The sequence below is a fragment of the Pleurodeles waltl genome, chromosome 12, assembly GCF_031143425.1.
Source record: "Pleurodeles waltl isolate 20211129_DDA chromosome 12, aPleWal1.hap1.20221129, whole genome shotgun sequence".
NCBI classification, from domain to species: Eukaryota; Metazoa; Chordata; class Amphibia; order Caudata; family Salamandridae; genus Pleurodeles; species Pleurodeles waltl.
The window spans coordinates 651,066,428-651,088,982 of record NC_090451.1 but is presented as its reverse complement, the minus strand read 5'-3'; the positions used below and the strand labels follow the sequence as shown (position 1 = coordinate 651,088,982).

Genomic DNA, 22,555 nt, shown 5'->3' with positions numbered 1-22,555 from the left:
AGCAAAGAAATAGGGTAAATTGGCTGGGCTGCTTCAAGATGTTGGTTGTCACACATGCTCACTAATGTTTATCACGTGATAAAGACATTTTTTCTGTAGTTCAGTGTCTCATGGGTTTTGCAGTCCGTATTGTGTGTTGTGTGTAGTGACTGTTTCAAGTAAAGAAAGGGATAGTATAATACTCTCTGCCTATCCTGCCAACAACTCTATTTCTTGCCTAACAATGACAATGTCATCTTCCTTCTCCGTTTGTAATTATTTAGTTGAACTCATATGGGATCTGGACCCTCACCAGTATTAGAATCCATCCCATGGACATGTGGAATGCACAGTATAGAACATCTCCCAACTTCATCTTCTAAGCGCCTTCTTTAGTCGGATAGGCCCCCTATTCTTCAATGCTTGGTGCAGGTGGCACTGCTGGGGGCACACTGAATGCTCCTGAAGCATTCTGCATGCCCAGAGCACTGCTGCTCTTTCTAGCTACTCTCCCCAACTTGATGGAAAACTTTCTGTTTGGGTCTAAAATTTTGCAGAAACTTAAACATTTGTCATCATTCTCTTCACTAACTACAGTGGTATCTAATGGGATAGTTAGAATCATCCCTAAAACTCACATAAAACTGTCAACTGAATATTTTATATTTTATGATGTTCAATATGCCACTTCTTTTGCACGGATTTGTTTCAACCCTGGTAGAAAGCAATATTAGTTTCACACTGTGCATGTTCACTGGTCTAGGGATAACTTTTGGCCTCACACAATTTCTCCATGCCTTGCCCGCTAGCATGACTTTTCTTATGTTAGTTTTGCATACTTGTCAATAATATCGAACAGGCAAACTGTATTGCAGCGTCTTTAAGCCTGATGTTGGGCTCATAGGGATGGCGCTGCTGTTATAACTCCCTTTTACGGATGCTGGTGCAATAATGGACTTACATGAACCCCATTTCCTGAAACCCAATCTCCGACTCCCCTTAAAATAATGCCAGTACGGGAGGGGTACTTAGAAACAAGTATTGCTGTAAAAACCCCAACATGTATGTTTTCGTTGCTTAGAAGACTTGGAGATTCATTCTCACCTACAATTTAGGATCTGTGTTCATTAACTACGCAGATGAATTTAAAATCTAAATTTAATGGGAGTCTTAGACCTTAGTTTTGTTTACCAAATGAATGCTTTAATTAAACATTGCTGGTTCAGTCTTTGCTCCTGGCCCACCCTCACCGGGGATATGAAAGGGCCAGGATATTAGTGATGCATCCCTGAAAGGAGACCACGCCCTTCATCGGCTCCACGGGGTCTGATCACACACGTAGATAAGACCGGTACTCACTCGCCAATTTCGAGATGCCAATGGACTCCACCCATACCCCCGACCAGGACCATGGCAGTTGTAGAAAGATATTGACAACTTTACTGCCCTTCAGAATTCTCTCACTGGTTCTGGAAGTGTGGCACAAAAACCACCCGCTAACACTGGGCACAGGGAAGGTCCATTGAGCTGAGTTCTTAAGGCATATTACAACATGAACTAACTTGTTTTCGTTGCAGCAGCTGCCACATGTAATTTGCAAGGTGATCAACTGCAGCCACAGGTCATCCACCAGCCCAGGTGGAAAGGTGACACAGATGGAACACAGCCATACAATAAGTCACAATGATAAGCCAATGGGAGAAGCCATAAATGATAGTGGGAGAGATCATTTTTGCAAGACAGCGATCAGCTGTAAAAGCATGTATGGATAGGGCGTGTTACAGCCAAATGGAAGGCCTGGTCGAAGTGAAGGTGAGTGAAGCATGGTCACATGAACTGGAAGTCCACACGGCATGCCTGATTGCCCCTGAAACTGAATGAAATATGGGTGCTTTTGAAGGAAGGCCACCGGAAGTGATGGGTCACTTACTAATCCTGAATGACACAACTACTGGAAGTGGATGGGCCCAGCCTCTGATTGACAGTAGGTGATGAGACAGTAGGTGCTGAAGCACAGCCACCAGAAACGGAAGGTTATCCTGTTGCCTTATTGATGGAGGGATGGCTACTGGAAGTGTATGACCCTCCAATATGCCTGATTAACTGAAGTTGAATGAAACATGGCTATGTTAAGGGTATGACCATAGTTTATAATTGTATTGTTAATGAATAGGCTGATCACAGACAGAAGGTACACCTGACTGGATGGCATTTGGGACGTTTTGTTATGCAATATGTATTTGAATAGCACACAACTCACCCAGGAGAGTATCCTGTGCTGAAGTAGGAACTGTATGGGCCAAGTTGAGGCTAGTTGAAGGGCCTGGTGTTCAGTTTCTTGCAGAATTCAAGAACTTTGGTGCTGTCTCTGATGTGCAGGAGCAGGGTGTTCCAGACTATAGGAGCGAGGTAGGAGAAGACACAACCAGTGGATCTGGTTCTGTGCATGCAGGGTGTGTGAGAGGATGAGTCAGGTTGAGTAGAGGCGTCTGGTATTTTTGCAGAAGTTTATCCAGCTGTTGAGGTACATGTGGCCAATGCTGTATAAAGCTTTGTATGTGTTCATGAGTGCTTGTTTGAGGATTGGGAGCCCATGGAGCTCATTGAGGTGTGGTGTGATGTGTGCATGGGATGAGAGCTTGAGGGTGAGCCTGGCTGCTAAGTTTTGTGTGGATTGTAGTCTTCTGGTCAGTTGAGCCTTGCTTCTGGCAAAGAGTGCATTGCCATTGTCCAGCTTGTAGGTGATAAGGGCTTGGGTAATGGTTCGGGAGTGTTAGCAGGGTACCATGTGAAGATCTTTTTGATCATCACAAGTGTTTGGAAGTGGGAAACAGAGACTGCTTTCACTTGGCTGGCTGTGGTGAGTTGGTTGTCTATTACAGTTCCGAGGTTCTTTGCATGAGTTGTGGGAGGGTGCGGGTTCGAGGTCAGCAGGCTACCAGGTGGCATGCCAGGGAGGTGCCATTGCCGAAGATTACTACTTCTGTCTTGCCTGTGTTGAACATGAGGCAGTTGGTTTTCCTCCGTCTGGCAACTTCAGTCATGTAGATAGAAAAATTGGTTCAGCTGTTTGGCGTTTTGTTGGAGTGGGAGAGTAAGAGATGGGTGCCATCAGCATAGGATTTGATGTTGACTCTGTGGGTGTGGATGATTCTAGACAGTGGGTTCATGTAGTGTTGAAGAAGGTGTAGATGAGTAAGAATCCTTGAGGAATTCCACAGATGAGCTAGTCGGCATCCAAGGTGAAGGGGGCCAGGCTGATTGACTGGCCATGGTCTGTCAGAATAGAGGGATTCCAGCAAAGTGCAGGTCCTTAGATGCCGCAAGTGAACATTCAGTGGACTGTCAAAAAGATATAATGCATCATTTTGATTGTGGAGCACAAAAGGAAAACTATCATGGATGGTTTGTAAGTGAAAGTAGCCAAGAAACTTCGGTCTTTACTCTTCCAAATAAATGTGTAGTTTCCTTTATTGGGACTTGTGTGGGAAACAAGGTAGTTGTAACTCCACTATGACACTTCTGTTGTATTTTGTACCTTCTGATTTCAGGCCTGTGGTTGCTGTAACTGATTGCACATTTGATTATAGATACAGATTCACTTCTGTCAGCTATTTGTGAACCATAAACAGGTTCTGGACTTGTCTCAGAAAATCACCTTTTGTCCGGGTGCAATGTGCCTACACAGGAACATATGCAATGAAACCAGCATGCTTTCAGTTATCTTTTATTTTCCAGAGCATCTGCCTGTATTTGACTTAATTCATGGTCAATGTGATTTCTCTGACATCCAAGTGTCATCTCGGTTGGGAGCAGATAGAGGTCAAAACGCAGCTGGATACTCCAACTTTGCATCCACACTCAATATTCAAGTCAGTGGAAACAAATAGATGCTGTCTCAGCGTGTCATTTTGCAAACTGTGAAGCGATAAACTCTGATATATCATGCTTACAATAACAAACTACTTACAAGGATACAAACAAATGCATTGTGTGACATTCACCTGCTTGCTGCAAGGATATATAATGCGCAATTATATTTTACTCTGACTGGCATTTGTGACCTTGAGTTACACAAAACAGATTTTTTAACCATTGTACTCTTTTTCATAGGGTGGCCTGGTGGCTCTGTGTATCCTAGGCACCTTTTCTCCATTCCTAGACTTTGCTTTTACATATCATTGTTGTGACGTGTGTTGGAACAATTAAAATAAACCAAGACCACAACTACAAGACTGCACTTGTTGGAAATGTGCCCTTCTTTGGATTTGTTTGCCTATTTTTGCTGACTTGAGAACTGTGTGCACTATACCTCTGCTAATCAGTGTTAAAGTGATTTTGCTCCTCCTTTCAATGTGGTAAAATTGGTATATAGCTGATTGTTTTACCTTTAAGTCCCTAGTATATGGAACTAAGTGTATCAAGGGCATGTACATTAAATGTCACCAGTGGGCTGCAGTGAACTCACTGTGCCACTCATTACAGGAGCACTGTCAAATTTGTCTTCAGGTCTATCATTGTAGCCTGGCAGTGGTGTTTTAAAACTGCAAATTCGACTTGTCAAAATAACCCCCTTTAAATGACCTAAACCTTCCTTTTAAATATTATTGTTACCACCAAAAAAGCTTTTTTTCCCCATAAAGCAGGGTGCATGGTATTTCAAAGAGTGACATGTAAAGGTTCAATGTTAAACATGTATTTACAGTGAAAAGGCCCTAAAAACTATTTCACTGTAGCAGTATTGCCTATTCCACAGTAAAGCACTAGGGTGTAATATTAAGCTTAATAAATGTTATCTAGGGCTAAGAAAAGATACAAATTTCATGTTTGGACTTTCTTGAAATATTTATTACAATCCCAATTCAGTTGCGAAGTTAGATTTGTAATAAATATCATGTAAAGGGGACATTTAGAAAGTTACATTTTCCCTGCTTGAACTACCTGGAATCTAAAACTCACTGCTTGATGTTTCCCTTCTACCAGACAATAATTAGCATTTGAATAATTGTGAATGAGGTGTGAGCTTGTTGGTAGGAGCAAACAATAGCCTAGCCTGAATGGGCAGAGATGATGACCCATCTGAATGTGACTGCACATGAAGGGTGGGGCTGTGAGGATCCTTTTTGACATTAAAGTGTCAAGTCTTCAGTAAGTCACTTCCTTCTTGACAAGTCTGATGGTGTTTTTTATATGACACTTAGAACGCACTTCAAGAGGCCTCCCTTGTCCCAGGCAAATGTTATTTGACACTTGGGAAGGGCTCTTGCTTTGTGATTCACACAACTAGCTCATGGCCAAGCATAATTGTGGCATCTCCAGGCACCTGCTTCAAAACACTCCTGACCCAAGGCAAATCAGAAGAGGACTGAACCTGCTGTCTGCAACCTGAGAACTGTTTCAGAGGATGGGCGACCCACTCTCTCCCTGGTACCCGTGACAAAGAAGAGGATTCCAAGCATCATAAGGCTCACCCCAGCTAAAGAGATTCAAGGAGCTATAAGAGGCTTTTTCTGCAGCTGTCCAGATGATCAGTAGCAACTGGGCCTGGCCTGGACTCAGTCTGATACCCAGTGCGTCTTCAAGGGGCTTTAGAAGTGTAGAAGTGTACTCTTGTGGTGGATTGGGGCTTAGAAGACTAAAGTCACAAGGTAAACTATTTTGCCCAGGACGAACCAGGTTGTTGTATCAGCTCCATTACCAGTCAGCGTCAAATTGCGTCTAGGTCTTGTTCTACCGCAAAAATTGACTACTGTGGGAACTGAACCACAATATTTTAATGGTCCCCAATATTTAGTCCACCTCAAAATTTACCGCTGGAGGTTCGGCTACAGTATTCCTTGACTTTGCAATAAGAGTCACCACTCTCCTTAACATCAAGCCCAACAAATTTAGCAAAATAAATAATAACCTGACCACTCAGTAACTGAGTTCTAGATCAGAGGAAAGTTAAAGAGTTTTATTACAAATTACCAAAATCAAACAATATAGAATAATTATTAAATGTGATGAAGACATAAATTCAGAGTATATATTCCGAAATCAGGATAATTCAAATCCCAAGTGAGTGGCAAAATTAATAAAGAAATAGGTAAATTGATATATCCTTCAGAGTCCCAGGGAAAAGTGTTTGAACAAATGGACAGAGCCTTGAGAGGAAGAGGAACAGGAAAGTCTTCTTTGCTCACCACAATACAAGGGTTTTCTTGCATATATTTCTAGCATCAGTGTTGAGCAAAAACAACAAAATCACAGCGGTATGACTAGTGATAACCCATCCTAAACCAATCATAGAATTACTCATCAAAATGCACGCAAAACTAACTTACCTTACAAAAGTCTCCAGCAGCGACTTTGCTGTTGCTGTCCAGAGATGAAAAACACATTATTTAACATTATTCAAACAATACCCCGTACACAGTATTTTCAACCAGGCCCTCTTCATGAAGCTACTGCTGAAGGGCCCCAAGTTGTTATCCAACACATGAAGCAAGTTTAATTCAAAGCACATAAGCTTAAGGTGAAATAACTATCAATGTCTCAGTGTGCTGTGCTCGACAAAGACTGCAAAACCTTTGGGGAGAGAAGTCATGCAGAGGAATATTGATTGGGAGGGGTAATGAGCAGGAGCAGATTGAATAGTTAATCATAAACCACATCCATTTTAATGAAATAGCAACCTAGTGGAATATATGGCACAATAAAAACACAGTTTTAAACACACTTCGGATTGCTTCAGAATTTTTTTTCAAACGCAATATTATTAATTCATCTTTTATGACCAGAATTCATAATAAAAATCATTAGTACGAAAAATAATTTGTCACCCAAAATTGTACATTTAAAATACTTTAACAATATCATTGCTGCTTTGTGCTTCATGGCACTATTTATACGTATTTGTTTTTAAATCACATTGCCCGCTCTTCTTATTGGATTTTTGTCATTTTGGTGCCATTGTGTTTTTACACTTTTACTCTATTTTTCTAATAGGTTTGGGGGATTTCTCTTGTATTGAAATCATGTTTCCCAGATCCATGCCTAATTAGCTCATCCAGTTCAGGTTATTACTTTTCTTTCTGTGTCTTGAAGTAATGTTTATTCCCATTAAATATGAACCAGTAGATGAGACGGGGTTGCCACCTCAGCTGGACTCAGTCTGATACCCAGTGCGTCTTCAAGGGGTTTAGAAGTGTAGAAGTGTACTCTTGTGGTGGATTGGGGCTTAGAAGACTAAAGTCACAAGGTAAACTATTTTGCCCAGGACGAACCAGGTTGTTGTATCAGCTCCATTACCAGTCAGCGTCAAATTGCGTCTAGGTCTTGTTCTACCGCAAAAATTGACTACTGTGGGAACTGAACCACAATATTTTAATGGTCCCCAATATTTAGTCCACCTCAAAATTTACCGCTGGAGGTTCGGCTACAGTATTCCTTGACTTTGCAATAAGAGTCACCACTCTCCTTAACATCAAGCCCAACAAATTTAGCAAAATAAATAATAACCTGACCACTCAGTAACTGAGTTCTAGATCAGAGGAAAGTTAAAGAGTTTTATTACAAATTACCAAAATCAAACAATATAGAATAATTATTAAATGTGATGAAGACATAAATTCAGAGTATATATTCCGAAATCAGGATAATTCAAATCCCAAGTGAGTGGCAAAATTAATAAAGAAATAGGTAAATTGATATATCCTTCAGAGTCCCAGGGAAAAGTGTTTGAACAAATGGACAGAGCCTTGAGAGGAAGAGGAACAGGAAAGTCTTCTTTGCTCACCACAATACGAGGGTTTTCTTGCATATATTTCTAGCATCAGTGTTGAGCAAAAACAACAAAATCACAGCGGTATGACTAGTGATAACCCATCCTAAACCAATCATAGAATTACTCATCAAAATGCACGCAAAACTAACTTACCTTACAAAAGTCTCCAGCAGCGACTTTGCTGTTGCTGTCCAGAGATGAAAAACACATTATTTAACATTATTCAAACAATACCCCGTACACAGTATTTTCAACCAGGCCCTCTTCATGAAGCTACTGCTGAAGGGCCCCAAGTTGTTATCCAACACATGAAGCAAGTTTAATTCAAAGCACATAAGCTTAAGGTGAAATAACTATCAATGTCTCAGTGTGCTGTGCTCGACAAAGACTGCAAAACCTTTGGGGAGAGAAGTCATGCAGAGGAATATTGATTGGGAGGGGTAATGAGCAGGAGCAGATTGAATAGTTAATCATAAACCACATCCATTTTAATGAAATAGCAACCTAGTGGAATATATGGCACAATAAAAACACAGTTTTAAACACACTTCGGATTGCTTCAGAATTTTTTTTCAAACGCAATATTATTAATTCATCTTTTATGACCAGAATTCATAATAAAAATCATTAGTACGAAAAATAATTTGTCACCCAAAATTGTACATTTAAAATACTTTAACAATATCATTGCTGCTTTGTGCTTCATGGCACTATTTATACGTATTTGTTTTTAAATCACATTGCCCGCTCTTCTTATTGGATTTTTGTCATTTTGGTGCCATTGTGTTTTTAAACTTTTACTCTATTTTTCTAATAGGTTTGGGGGATTTCTCTTGTATTGAAATCATGTTTCCCAGATCCATGCCTAATTAGCTCATCCAGTTCAGGTTATTACTTTTCTTTCTGTGTCTTGAAGTAATGTTTATTCCCATTAAATATGAACCAGTAGATGAGACGGGGTTGCCACCTCAGCTGTTGGATACTGGCCTAGTCAGTGTTTTTCTAGAGAGGCCTGCAAAAAAGGTGGCAACCCTAGAATCAGGCAGGAGACTACCGATTTTGTAAAGCCAAAAACATTGCTTTAACATGCATGCCAACAGCTGTTTTTTTGTTTTCCAAACCTTGCATTTTCCAATTGTAAAATAGTGGCATATCTGCTTTAATTTATCTTTCTCTGGCCTGAAATTGTCCCACTTCAGTATGTCAATGCACATTATTTTCTTAAATCTTCTCTCTTTGACTTTCTGAGTGATGATATGTGTGCAATTACGAAATCAGGACTACAAGTACCACAGTTCAACAAGCATTGGCAAAGCCAATAGGTCTCACAAAGACCTATTGGCTTTGGCAATGTGTTTCTGCCATCTTGGATACCGGACTGTACACTGGATTTGTTGGAGCAGAGTAGTGTAGAGTGGAGTAGGGGGAGTAGAGTGTCATAAAAGAGAGTAGAGTTCAGTGGCAGAGACTGTCAGAGAGCAATGTCATAGTGTATTGAATTGGGTTCAAGTGGGTTGGATTGAGTAGAGTGGGTGGATTGTGGTGGGTGGGCTGGATGGGATGGATTAGATTGTAGTGGGGTACACTGAAATGGGGTGAGGTGGCTTGGATTGTGGTGGATTGGATTGGATAGGTTTGGATTTGATTGGGGTAGATTGAAATGGTGTGAGGTAGATTGGATTAGGTGGACTGGAGTGGGGTGGAATTAGATTGGTTTGGGGCGGGTGGGTTGGATTTAAATGGTAGGACTGGGATGGGGTGGATTGGATTGGGGTAGGATTGATTGGATTTGAGTAGGGTGGTTTGAAGTAGGGTGAATTAGGCTGGACTTAAGGGGGTGGATTGGAGTGGAGTGAGGTGGATTGGAGTGGAGTAAGGTGGATTTAAGTGGGGTGGTCTGGATTGGGGTGAACTGGACTGCAGTGGGGTGGATTCGATTGAAGTGGGGTGGATTGGATTGGGGTGCATTGGGTGGGTGGATTGGACTGAAGTGGGGTGAATTGGAGTGTGGTGGATTGAATTGGCATGGGATGGGGTGGATTGGAGTAGAGTATATTGCATTGCAGTTGGGTGGATTGCACTGGAATAAGGTGCATTGGATTGAGTGTGATGGATTGGATTGGGTGGGGTGGATTGAGGGTGAACAAGTTGGCGTTGGGGTAAATTGGATTGAGGTGGATTGGATTGGGGTGGATTAGAGTGGTTGTAGATGGGATTTTACTGGAATGGTGTGGATTAGAGTGGTTGTAGATGGGATTTTACTGGAATGGTGTGGATTGGATTGGTATGAGATAGATTGGAGTGGGTGGGGCGTATTGGATGGAATGGGGCTGATTGGAGTGGAGCACATTGTTTTGGATTGGAGTGGGGCAGATTGTTTTGGATTGGAGTGGGGCAAATTACTTTGGATTGGAGTGGGGCAGATTGTTTTGGATTGGAGTGGGGCAGATTGTTTTGGGTTGGGAGGTGCTGGTTGTTTTGGAGTGGAGTGAGGCAGATTGTTTTGGATTGCAGTGGGGCAGATTGTTTTAGATTGGACTGGGGTGTATTGTGGTGGATTGGAATGGAGTGCGGGGATTGGTGAGGGGGTGGGGTGGATTGGGGTGAGGTGGATTGACATGGAGTGGGGTAAATTGGATTGGGATGAATTGGATTGGTTTGGGGTAGATTGGATTGGAGTGGATTGTGGTGGATTTCAGTGGGATGAACTGGGATGGAGTGGGTGGATGGGGGTGAGTTGGATTGTAGTGGCGCTGGTTAGAGTGGGCAGATGGTTTTGGATTGGAGTGCGGCGGATTGGAGAGGAGTGGGGTAAATTGGAGTAGGACAAATTTTGGGGGATTGGAGTAGGGCAGATTGTTTTGGATTAGAGTGGGGTGAATTGGAATGGGGCGGGTTGTGAAGATTGGAGTGGTGGATTTGAGTGGGATGGATTGGGGTGTACTGCATGATAATGTGTTAAAGCATTACACATAAGAAAGAAACAATGTTGGTTTGAAATATTTAGCACAAGATAATCCTCGTCTTTGGAGAACAGCGCCCATGAGCAAAAACAAAAGAAAGCATGAGTGCAAAGTGAGGAAAGAAGACTTGCCAAAATAAAAGAAAGTTAACTGTAGAAAAAAAATCTATGCAATTTTGTTTGTCCTGCTGGGCACGTTTTCCCCAGTCACACATCTTCTGTTCGCATGGCACTAAAAGTTAAAAAGAGCAAAATAGTACCTCAGTTATGTAGGGAGCAGCAGACGGGCACTGATAATGTTGAGTCAATCAGTGCTTGGTCTCTGCTTCATGGAAGGAATGGAAATGGTGTTAGGCTGCAGCGATAAATTAGGAGGCTGTAAAGAAGAGTACAAAGCAAACCAACAAATGGTAAACAGCAAGCTGCTCGAAGCCCTTATTGTTAACAAACAGTGTCTGCAAGCGAGACGCATGCGCTAGCGCGAGCTCTCTCAGCCTCAACCCTTAAAAAAAGACAAGCATTTGCAATGCAAAGGGTCTCGCATTTACTCGAATTAGAGCTATTAGCATTCTAAACTCCTAACTGGACTTTTCTTGCCAAATACACTGAAAATAAAATGTAAAACAGTTTCAAATAAGCGAGCCAACAGGCGCCATGAGTGTGAAGCAGACATACAAAAGGAAACAGAAGTTCGCTCCCAGTCAAACGTATCAGAAAAAATGCAATTATCCATGTAACCGGCAAAAGTGCAATTATCCATCTAATAGAGTCGATGTCATGCAAAGCGCTCAAATACTTAAAAGGAAAAGTAGTCCAGAAGCCATTCGGAAAACACGGAGCCGTGTATGTTTTCATTTGTTTACCGGTGTTGTCAAGGAGGGCTAAACCCCAGAAAAGGCATGACATATGCATGGCTTTCACTAATGAAATCAATTTTAAAAGGCAAGTCCACGAACCAACCAAACTGATGGGCGTGGTTAAAATCCCACAGAGAGATTACAACAAGGGCCAGAGCACTTGCGCGCTCGACCCTAAAAAATTAAACCTTGAATGCAGAAGTTACTTGGGAATGGGCCTGAGAATCTAGAGCTCTCTAAAACTGTATGATACCACTTACCATACAAACCAGTTCTTTAAATAGGCCGGTACTGTCTATTACTGAGTACCAGCAGTTTTTTATTTTGAGAGGGAGTGTACCTGCATTTCTCAAGATAAACGTAATACTTTTGATTGGAGAGTACCGGCACTTCTCAGAAACAAGCAGGTACTCTGATGCACTTCTATTTTGCCATTTCAAGCACTGATGCAAACCAACATTTTCAGATGGTGAATTGGGGAACTTTGAAAACTAAATTGGGGGGTTGTATTTTCCCTATTTGCTTAGGTTGATGCAGAGACAATTTTAGGCGGGGGACACCTAAAATAAAGTAATTTTGGCTCCTAAAATAAGGAGTCTCCTCCCGAAACGGTTCTAGTGGCATGTATGGCGGCATATGCTATGTTTTTGTGTGAACTGTCACTAGTTTGCAATTTGAAGACGCTAAGGTCTCATCGATTGGCGAACAATAGAGTTAATTCGCGTCTTTATTAATAACGAGAAGTGTTTTCTCAGTGTTTTCCTTTATTTCTCTATTTATGGGACTAGACGTTTATGAATGGACAGGAATATATTTGCACAACAAAGATGGCGTCTTCTTGTAGGCGATTTTTAAATGAATGAGCGTTCTAGTATTCGACCCGAGACTCGTTCCTTTATCAATATGTCCTCTGAAGCTCCAAAACATCCGATTACGTGTAGCACCACCGGATCCGGAAGTGCTGCGCAGAAGGGGCGGGCTTTAGGGCCAAGATGGCGGCGCTCAGAGGCTTGTTGAAGTTGCGGGCACCTTCAGGATTGCTTCTTGGGGTGCGCCCGAACCCCCAAGTGCAACACAGCAGGTGAAAAGAAACGGGTTGGAGGAAGCCAGGGCTTCGATGATGGGGATTGTAGGCGCCTGTAACAGAAACTAGGTTGCGATAAATCCGTTCCTTCACTGCAGCCAGTGTTGTGGCTAGACGTGCTTCCCCCCCAGTGAGAGGCAGTGTGACAGCTGATAAGAATGCCCCCAACAAATAAACAGTGTGCAGATGGTACTGAATTTATAGATTATCGTACATAGCTGCCAAATGGCTTGATGATATCTTTGATATCACCAGCCAGATCCTCCTTTTCAACTACCTTCGTGTCGCATCATGGAACTTGTTTTTATTTTATTATTATAAGCGAGAGCTTAAAACCCCTACATGTGCGGTTGACTGAAAAGCCAAGAATATGTTAAGCTGTTGCACGTCACATAGGGCCATATAGCGCTTTCTCACTCTTTGCAGAATGTGAGATGGGTATATCCACCACCATAGCTGCCACGTTTTAGAATGTGTGACATTACCATGGTTTTATTGCTATTATTTGTTACATTCCATACTTTGTGTCACACTATGTGTGAAACTTAAATGCGATTAAAACCAAGCAGAAAAATCCCTGTAAAGATGAATAGAAAAACAGCGTGAAGCTTGGTCAGTAAGAAATGCATGGGGGGGTTGGGGGGGGCGTTCAGATTTCCCAACAATCAAGCTGGCACATAATGTTAAAATACATTATAGGAAAAGCAGGGCATGCGAGAGGGCTTAAGTGACAGAACATTATTTTGTGAAATAACCAATATTTATGAAGGCTTTCCAATCAGAGAGAAGGAGAGATAGGGTGCGCATTTTTGTCTTTGTAAAAATTCCTAGTGGAATCAGTCAGACACCTCACCATACCCAACTGAAAGCACCTGCACCTAACTATTTATCACAAAATATATTTATTGGGGGGGGGGCTGAAGCTACGTCCCGATATTAGAAATGACCCCACTTGGTGCCATTTGACGCCCTAGAAGTGTCACTTTGTTTGTGCTGCCCACTGGTGGTATAATGTCATTGAATTTAAAGTTACCGGTGTCTGCTGAGACTAGGGTCCACCCACAATCAGCTTCGTAAAACAGTGCAGACTGTCCCGAGGTTTAACCAAAAAAGCTGTTATTCTTTCTTTGACCCCCTTATCAAATGTCCTAGTTGCAGACCGTGGTAGTAGCTAAATGCTAAGCTTGAGTCTTTCTTAGTGTGCTGGCAAATGTCTTTTGACACTCATGGAACAAAAATAACGACTGCTGTTTTGTGCTACAAAAAGTACGACTGCTGCTGAGCGCACAGTAACTTTCCAAATTGCGAGACAAAATGTTCCAGTTTCGGGACATTGGTTTTAGTCTGACCTGTGCTGCGTGACCTTTGGGAAGACTACAGCACTGAAAGACGTAACATCATGTCATTGCCTTACCCAGATGTGAAATCACCCCCTGTATAGTGCCCGGGAGATATATGGTGGGGTAATGTAAAGAAGGTGGCAAAAACCTTCAACAGTTCGCCTCTGCACCCCAGTTATGTGTGAATGTGCTGCTCAGGAAGTGCAGTGCGACAGTGCTTATTAATCATTCAACCACCCACTAAAGCATTAGGTAAGTTAGGGATGTCCATATGTCAGAGGACATGTTTGTGTGTTGAACAATACCTCCTCCCACATATTAGAACAATGGATGATAAAGTGGCATCAGAATTTAAGAAAGCTGGAGATCAAGACACAGTGATGAGTAGAGATCACTTCTGCAGAAAGATAGGCAATAGAAAATCGTACTCAGTGAGCGATGCCAAAGGTATACCCTAGCGCCTTGAGGTTAGAGACGGATCTCTCAATGTCCCACAGTGAAAGACAGTGGGACCGTGAACCCCATCCCAGGGTCACTCCCACTGCCTCACAAAGGCGCACTGAGTTGTGCTCACCTTATGAGTCCTTCCTAAGACACTCACTGCATCCTGGAAGGCGTTGGTAGGACAGAGGTTCAACTTCCTTCCAAGGAAAGTCACTATAATGAGCCTCACAGGATAAATACACACATTAAGCTGCCTAATGTGCCCAAATATGAAAGCACGCTAAACTTTACTCATCTTTTGTTGTTCAAAGTTTATTGTTCTAGAAATATTTTATAACACTATAAAGACATACTACAAGACAATTTACAGAAACAATGCAATCTTAATTGGACAGTTAAAGCACTTCTAAGGTAAATCGTAACTGACAAGTTAGCACCTTGAAACAGAAGTTAGTGTAATAAATTGCAAACCATAAATAGTGTAATACTATAATGAGTATTAGAAATGCATTACCTAATCTGAATCGGGAGAATCCCATTTCAAAAACAAAGTTATATTTAAGAATGCACAGTGGTCAATCTTACAATATTTTGTGTCACAAACAATGGCGGAACCAGAACAAGCAATATCAAAGCCAGTAGTACTGCTCCCAATGCCAGAGGTGAGATATCTATTGGATCTGCCAGTGCTTTCTTTGCTATTGTCCTGCTGCCTTCACACACTTGTCTAGTTGTTTAAGAACATTCTTTGTCAGGAACAATAAAAACTAGGGAATCATACATGTAAACACAAACATTTTTTTGTTTTTTTGCAAGACAAGCCAGAAAAGTATTTCCTACGTAAACACTTGGAATATACAGTCTGCAGCTCTTGTGCATTGCATTTCCTAGCTGAATTTATGGAACACAGACGTAGACAAAATACGTTAGAATCCGGTCACCCAAAGCTAGCTCTGAAATGCTCCAGGTCCAGAGAATTTTAATTTGTTTGGTGGGATCTGTCACTGTGACTCATTATTTGGTTTTAAATACAAATAAAAAAATAAAAAGGCGACCTGCAATTACTTTTAAATGTATTTGTTAGATAACAGGAACAATTTTCAAGACCTGGTTTTATAATTTTTTGGGTATGCACCCTGACCACTCTTCACTGAAATTACTGAGTTCCCTGCTGTTCTGTTTCTTGAGTTCCCTGTGGTCTTATGTCGTGGCTTTAGCCATGAATTTATTATATGTTCATTTGTAACGTAGAAAAGACATGGTCTTACTTATATTTTTTCGGAGATTGTTGTATGATTACACTTTCCATAACACTAACGTACTGGAATGTTTTAGAGTCCACACGGACGCGGTTGTTTTAGAGTCCTTATTAGTATGCTTTCTCTTTTTATTATGGACTTTAGAACAGCAAGGCAGTGGCAGCCAGATGTGGAATGGACGGAGCAGTACGCAGGAGCGGTCATGTATCCTGATGCCATAACAAAGAAATGGAAACCGGCCCCATGGAATGGTGAGCCTAGTCGTTTTGGTCAATGGAAGGCATGCAACATGAACTTTCATTCAGATTCCAATATTTGTATTCTTGGACATTCAGTATGCGTGTCATGGCCACAGCTGGTTATGTTTTCTCTACCTTTTGTATGTGTTTTTTAACGCTGTTGTAATGGGTAGGGGGGATCACCCTATAGCTATATCGTGATTAGTCTTGTTTTACAATGCAAAGTGACTATAAATGGAATCACTAAGCAGCATTTCTCAATTGGGTCATGACGGTGGAGCCATGATATGCACATTGGGGCCTCTGTTATTGCATGCAAGAGCCCACTGCCTAGAGTCACACCACTAGATGTAGTACGATTTGCAACTTTTGAAGTTGAATGACTTGAATAATCTGCCCTGTAGAGGGACTGTTGCATGGTGCTCCCTTATGTGTAAAAGGATGTAGCACAGCAGGGGTGTGGAATTCCTATAGCCTGATGCCCAGGATATATTGTTTGAGGTCAAGGACAACAAGATTTCATGTTTACTTTGTCCCTAGGACAAGGAGGCTCAAACCCCTGCAGCACAAACCCTCTGGCTGCCAGTTTACAGTACCACTTTATGAAGCAGGGAAGGGAATTGTGCAGTTGAGATAATATTTGTGTCCATATGTTAATGATGTTCGAACTTGTATTTATGGTGTGCTGATGTTTTCCAATTAGGACTGGAATTCTGACATCAGCAGATGAAGTGCAGCTATACCCTTATATCACTGCTGTGATTAACCTTTGATTCCTTCAAAAGAAAGAGAATTGAAAACCCAACCTTGAACTTGAATTTTCTTTTAACTTTGCACATATTGCCAATTGGGCCCGTTGTCTTGTGTGAGACCTTCAGTCTCCCTAGCTTTTCTGGCAGTGCAGTGCTGCATTCTGGTACTGGCAGTTTTTACTCAACATAAGATGGGGCTCAAAATCCCATTATGCAAGTGGTGCTGTCTAGGACAGCAGGGCTGCATCAGGGAATCACAAAGGGTTTGTGAGCACTGGGACACTTTTAACATTTTAAATAAACACTGCTCACCTCACCTTTTTAAGAACACTGTTCATTCAAATTGAACATGAAAACGATAATTTGCATGCTATTTGTTTTGACATTTGAATAGTGTATCAAGAACATGTTTGAAAAACATTGGCGTAGCAGGAGCAGTAACAGTGCAAGCTTTTCTAACCCAACACAAGGAGATTGAAAAAGTGGAATTGTGAGTGGCAGAGAGTGAGAACATTAAAACATGTGTAAGAGAATTAGTGCAGGTGAGGATGTCAATGTTTCTGAAAGTGTGTGTCTGTGTTGATGCAAGTGTGCTGCTGGCATTGGCATACTGGAGGTATTTCTTTGTTCATGGATCAGGCTACCAGTGGCATGTGGGTAGGGGTTTTATCCATGACAAAATGCAGGCTCTGCCATACTGGATTCAGATATTTGATTATAGATTCACTCATGGCAAACAGCTGCCAGTGACTTTTTAGAAGTAGTTAATTGCATAAGGAAGGGCACCCAACGTATGGGCAGTACATATTGCAAATCTCTTCTTTGGTGGTATGTTGCTGATTTCTACATGTGCCCCGTTTGTTTTCACTTGGCAATTCCTTTATATAACTTCAGCAGTACCAGATTATTGGAACCCTCTTGATTATATTTCCATTTTCCCTGATGAATTTTCTTGCGTGAATTGTTGGCTTGAGGGCCACATGGTGGTACCTTCAGGCAGGCATTTGGTTGCACATGTAGTAAGCTCTATTTGTTTATTTCAGGCATAATTCTTATGTCCTGATGGTGATCCCATTATTTGGTTAAGGGATCGAAATGTTGTTGACTGTAGTACCTCGGCTCATTTGCTGTAATTGTTCATTTGTTGATATGAGCATGGGTACTTACAGTTTGTGACTTCATAATTGTATTTCATTTATGTCACATGAGGAATGCCTGAGTGCTAAAGTTTTTATGACCATTTTGGTGCTTGTTTTCCCACTACAATGTACTTTACTCTGACTTAATAAATGCATAATATTGTCCATTTGGATACCGAACATAGGGCCAGATGTAGCAAAGGTTTTTACCCATTCTGTGTCTATGGGAAAAAGTGTTCGTACATATGGCCCATAGAGCTTTATTGTATCTCTATGGTTTGTGTTTTTGCATTTCCTTCACTTGAAGGACCATTGTTCTTTTAGAAATAATTATACCCCTGGTCCCTGAGTAGCCGTGGGTCTCCCTTGTCTGTGATAAATGTATAGATTCACTCAAGGCAAACTGCTACCAGTGACTTTTTAGAAGTAGTTAATTGCATAAGGGAGGGCACCCATAGTATGGGTGTTACATATTGCACAATGCTGGCCCTTGCACATCAGAGGTCATTTTTGACATTTAGAGACACAGTTTTTATATATGGGGCATCTATACCAGAGTTCTGGCCTATTCTGTGTATTTTTGGCATAGGGTTTGCATCTGTTGCATGTGTGTGTAGCACCCGCCAACAAAAGGCTTGCCGTGGCATACTCGAGGTAGGTGCTGACATATTGAGTGAATGCATGTCAGATTTAGAAAATAAATGGAGTCAGCTCCTTCGGAGGGATCCGGCTTCTTTGGCACCACTTGTAAGTTCTAGAATATTTCATAAGTGCGTCTGAGAATATGGCTTTTTAGCAAATTGTTCTTTAAAATGCACTGTTGACCCAATTCTTTAAAAATATTCCCAGGGGAGAATCCTCTTAACATTCCTAGGAGAAGTCTTGCTCACTGGTGGAATTCACAGTATGCATTAGGCTCAGGGCTTCCGATTTTATGGTATTTTTTTCACATTTCCATCTGCATCTATCCATATTTACTTTTTGGCCATCATATTAGTATTTATCCATATTAATGTTGTGGTTTGTGAATAAGTGGAGCCAAAAATGGTACATTTCCGCATTTATTTAACTGATAAATACACACTCGTACTTTGCCTGTCACGTATTAGCCTATTCAGCAGCCAAATATAGCAAAACAATACACTAACAGGTAAATATTAGCAATTTACCACAATTATATTTAACATATGCCTGTATTTAAAGATATCTTAATCTGTTTTTATCTCCTCGTGCCATCTATCTGCTTGCATGTTGTCCTGGAATGCACAGCATACAACATGGACAGTCGCTCATTAGAAGCACAATTGTCAGTATTTTCAGCTTTACAGAATAAATACAGACAAGAAACACATTGTTTTTTTACTATATTTATCTGTAAAAATCAGTAAAAATTGAAACCTGGGAGGCTTAATTACGCTCTACCAAGATTATCAGCCGCCGCCAGTGTGCAGAACTGGCAGGGAACAGAGAGGGCAATGTATCGGAAGATGGGTTAGAGTGCAAGCATAGAGTGCCAGCTTAGAGATTTGGGAATTATGCAGTCGCTATTGCTCTCAATCATTGAATCAAGTTACTTACATTTCGCAAGTGGATAAGCTCCAACTTCTATTTGAATTTGAGTTTTGAGACTTAGGCCCCAAAAATGATGTTGTGAAACTGACTTCAATGCAAGTGGTCCTTAAAATTAATATGGCTCACTCACATGTGCTTCTGCGTAGACAAGGACCCCCCTGCCCAGAAAGGTGTCTCCAACCTAACCATCAACTTCGGGCCTCAGCATCCTGCCGCTCACGGAGTATTGCGTCTAGTACTGGAGCTCAGCGGGGAATCTGTGAAGAGATGTGACCCTCACATTGGCCTGCTTCACCGTGGAACAGAGAAACTGATTGAATACAAGACCTACTTGCAGGTAATCTGACCTCATTATGCTGGACCCCAGCCTTTTTTCCGGACCCACAGCAGACGTCTATTGGCAGATAAGATTCTTCTTTTCACTTCTGGGCCATCCTTTTCACAAACGAGATGTGATGCAGTGGCTATGTTGCTGACTGTAAACCCAAGGGGCTCACATTCTGATCATTGTTTAGCAGTTTGACCAGGAATACGATAATGTTTTGCAATTCATTTTATGTTCTATATCCATAATGGCCTTATCTGCTTTAATGAGCAACAATCTAGAAATAAGCATTAAATGCAGTTGTCCAGTTTTTATATAGCTCCTTTTTTACTCCATAGCTAATTCCTACCAATTTCCTCGCATAAATTAACTGAGTTACATTAGTTACAATATGATAGAGATTTGTCAAAAATTAACTTTGTGTGGTAAAGCACAAAGTTAGGATTGGAACAAAGGCATCCATAAATTTTGTGTGTCCATTAGGCGGGCCTTGTTCCCCCCCCTCTGCTTACAACTGAATTGTGTTTTGGTAGCAAACAGGCATCGAAGGGCAAGCTAGAAAGAAACGAAAATAATAAAAACCAGCGGGTATACTGTGGGGGTGCGAAAGAGCCTGTAGATTATAAGAAATAGTCACAGTGTGGAACAGTGTTAGGGGCTGTATATAAGGAGGCGTACAAGCCATTGGGCTGATATCTTTGAATACTCATCCAGGCTTTACTAATAGTTGCCAACACATGCGGATTCATTCCAGACATATTTTTGTTAAAAATGTTTGGGAGGGGTTCCTTCTTTGCCTGCACTGCTTTGCCGTGAAATCTACGTGAATAGAATGTATTAGTATCATTGGATTGAATCTAGTGTTATGTTACTTGTTCCCAAAACACTAGCACTAGTATTTACATTCCATCATACTCCCCCTATCCAAACACTGTCATGAAGGGTAGTTTGCTTGGTCTTAAAACTCAGTCACGAAGCTAGCCAAAGCTAGGGGCAGGAGAAGCGAACTTTTGACAACATTCTCATCTCTGCTACGTCGCTCAGAGTAAGTGGGCGGGAGGGTATCGATGCTGGTGCAGTATTTTCCAGAACAAAAGTACTCGGAGGGGAATGTTGACACTGGGTGAAATGACTGGCGTGAGAGGGAGTTAGATCACTGGTGGCAGATTACATATGTTTGATTAACAATGCTTGGGTTCTGTTATTCCACCTTAATTAAGACCTTGCCCACATCATTTATTTGTGAATATATGCAATTAGCACGGGCCACTGATGGTGCAATTTTCAAAACTGAATTTTCACGTAGGCCTAGGTCCCTAATGGTTGTCATCTGCTGCATTTTCTATATCCGCAGGCCCTACCTTATTTTGATCGGTTGGACTATGTATCTATGATGTGCAATGAACAGGCCTACTCATTGGCTGTTGAGAAGCTGCTGAATATTCAACCACCACCTAGGGCTCAGTGGATCAGAGGTAAGGAGGATGCCCCAGTTTTGAATATATAGTCTTAACATGATAGAATATTGTCTGGCGGGACTAATGAATGACTGTGGTTACCATTCTGTTAACAGAGGCATCTCACGTAGTTTTATAATTCAGCACAGTTGTGTTACAGACACTGTTATAATTGAACTTTAAAATAGTTAATATAGCTCATTAAAGTAAACATAGGTTTGACAAAAACATTAAAGTGCAACAAAAAAGTATCTTAATCCAAAATATGCTATACGGTTTTAAAAAACAATCAACGCATTATATATGTGAAATATTCTCCTGACTGCGGTGGGATAGTTCATTGTGATTAAGTATTCAAATGCATATGCAATTATTCTTAGCCCAACAGTCTTCATAAACAAAAGTAATCTCATCGAATGACCAGATTTATGATAACGAATTATGTGATGAAATTCATTTGGACGATTTTACTGCACATGCATATTTCTTAAGGTTGACGCTTTATTCAAGCAGGAGTATTGTGAGCTGAACCCCAATTGCTATTTTAAAAGGAGCTGCTGGATAGAGGAAACCACTAAAGCCAGTCTTAGTTTTATCGTCCATGATTCCGTTGTCCTTGCGGATCACAGATGTGGCGTAGTTGGAAAACCACACGAGAACTCTACCTGCCTGTAAGACCTTTTGCTCTAGCTCTTGGGTTTGACTTCAGCTCTTGAGTCTCAGTTCACGAGTGTGACTCAGTATTAAAGCCACGGTGTGGATCTCTCTGCTTTCCGTCGAGGCTTTTGAATAAGAGATTACAGTATCTCTTCAGGCTGCTGATTTTTCAGACTCAAGACCAGTTTACCTCCGCATTTTACGCACGTTCCTGCAGCGGTTCATTTGCTTTCCAGAATCGAGGGTACAAGAACCCGTAAGGTTCAGTGTTCCAGTACCTGCTTTACAGTTCTTCAGTACATGTTGGAAGATTAAGATGAGTTATTTAGTTGTAGAGTTAGGTTGGATGCTTCATGTAGCATTTTGCAGTTTCATACATGAAGATTCGTTGAGAATTAATGCAAAAACTGAAGACTTCCATCTATTTTACAGTACAATTGACCTTGTTTTCTGTAGCAACATTTAACTCCCACCGGGTTCTGTGCTGGTTGACTCTTTGTCTAGGATCCAAAGACACTTCTTTTGATTCGTAATATTTGTATACTTTCATTCAGATTAGGTTTAGTTGAAATCCTAGCAGTACAAGGTTATCGGTCTCTATGAGGTGATGCTTCCGAACTTCAGCTCTCTTTGTTGTCGTCCTAAAGCTTGTTGTAATTGTAGTAAACAGTCCAGGCCCTGTGATGAGAAGACTCCGTTCAGGAGCCCACACACATACTGC

General features: G+C 41.3%; 1 protein-coding gene across 1 annotated transcript in view; it reads left to right on the top strand.

The window, feature by feature from the left end:
• Positions 1-12,501: 12,501 nt before the first annotated feature.
• The window catches only part of NDUFS2 (NADH:ubiquinone oxidoreductase core subunit S2), a 41,591-nt gene continuing 31,537 nt past the window's right edge, over positions 12,502-22,555 (top strand). The window contains exons 1-4 of the mRNA XM_069218283.1: positions 12,502-12,647; positions 15,838-15,944; positions 19,542-19,732; positions 21,075-21,195. Of these exons, the coding sequence (XP_069074384.1) occupies positions 12,559-12,647; positions 15,838-15,944; positions 19,542-19,732; positions 21,075-21,195 (508 nt within the window). The 5' untranslated portion in view covers positions 12,502-12,558. The remainder of the gene's footprint in view (positions 12,648-15,837; positions 15,945-19,541; positions 19,733-21,074; positions 21,196-22,555) is intronic.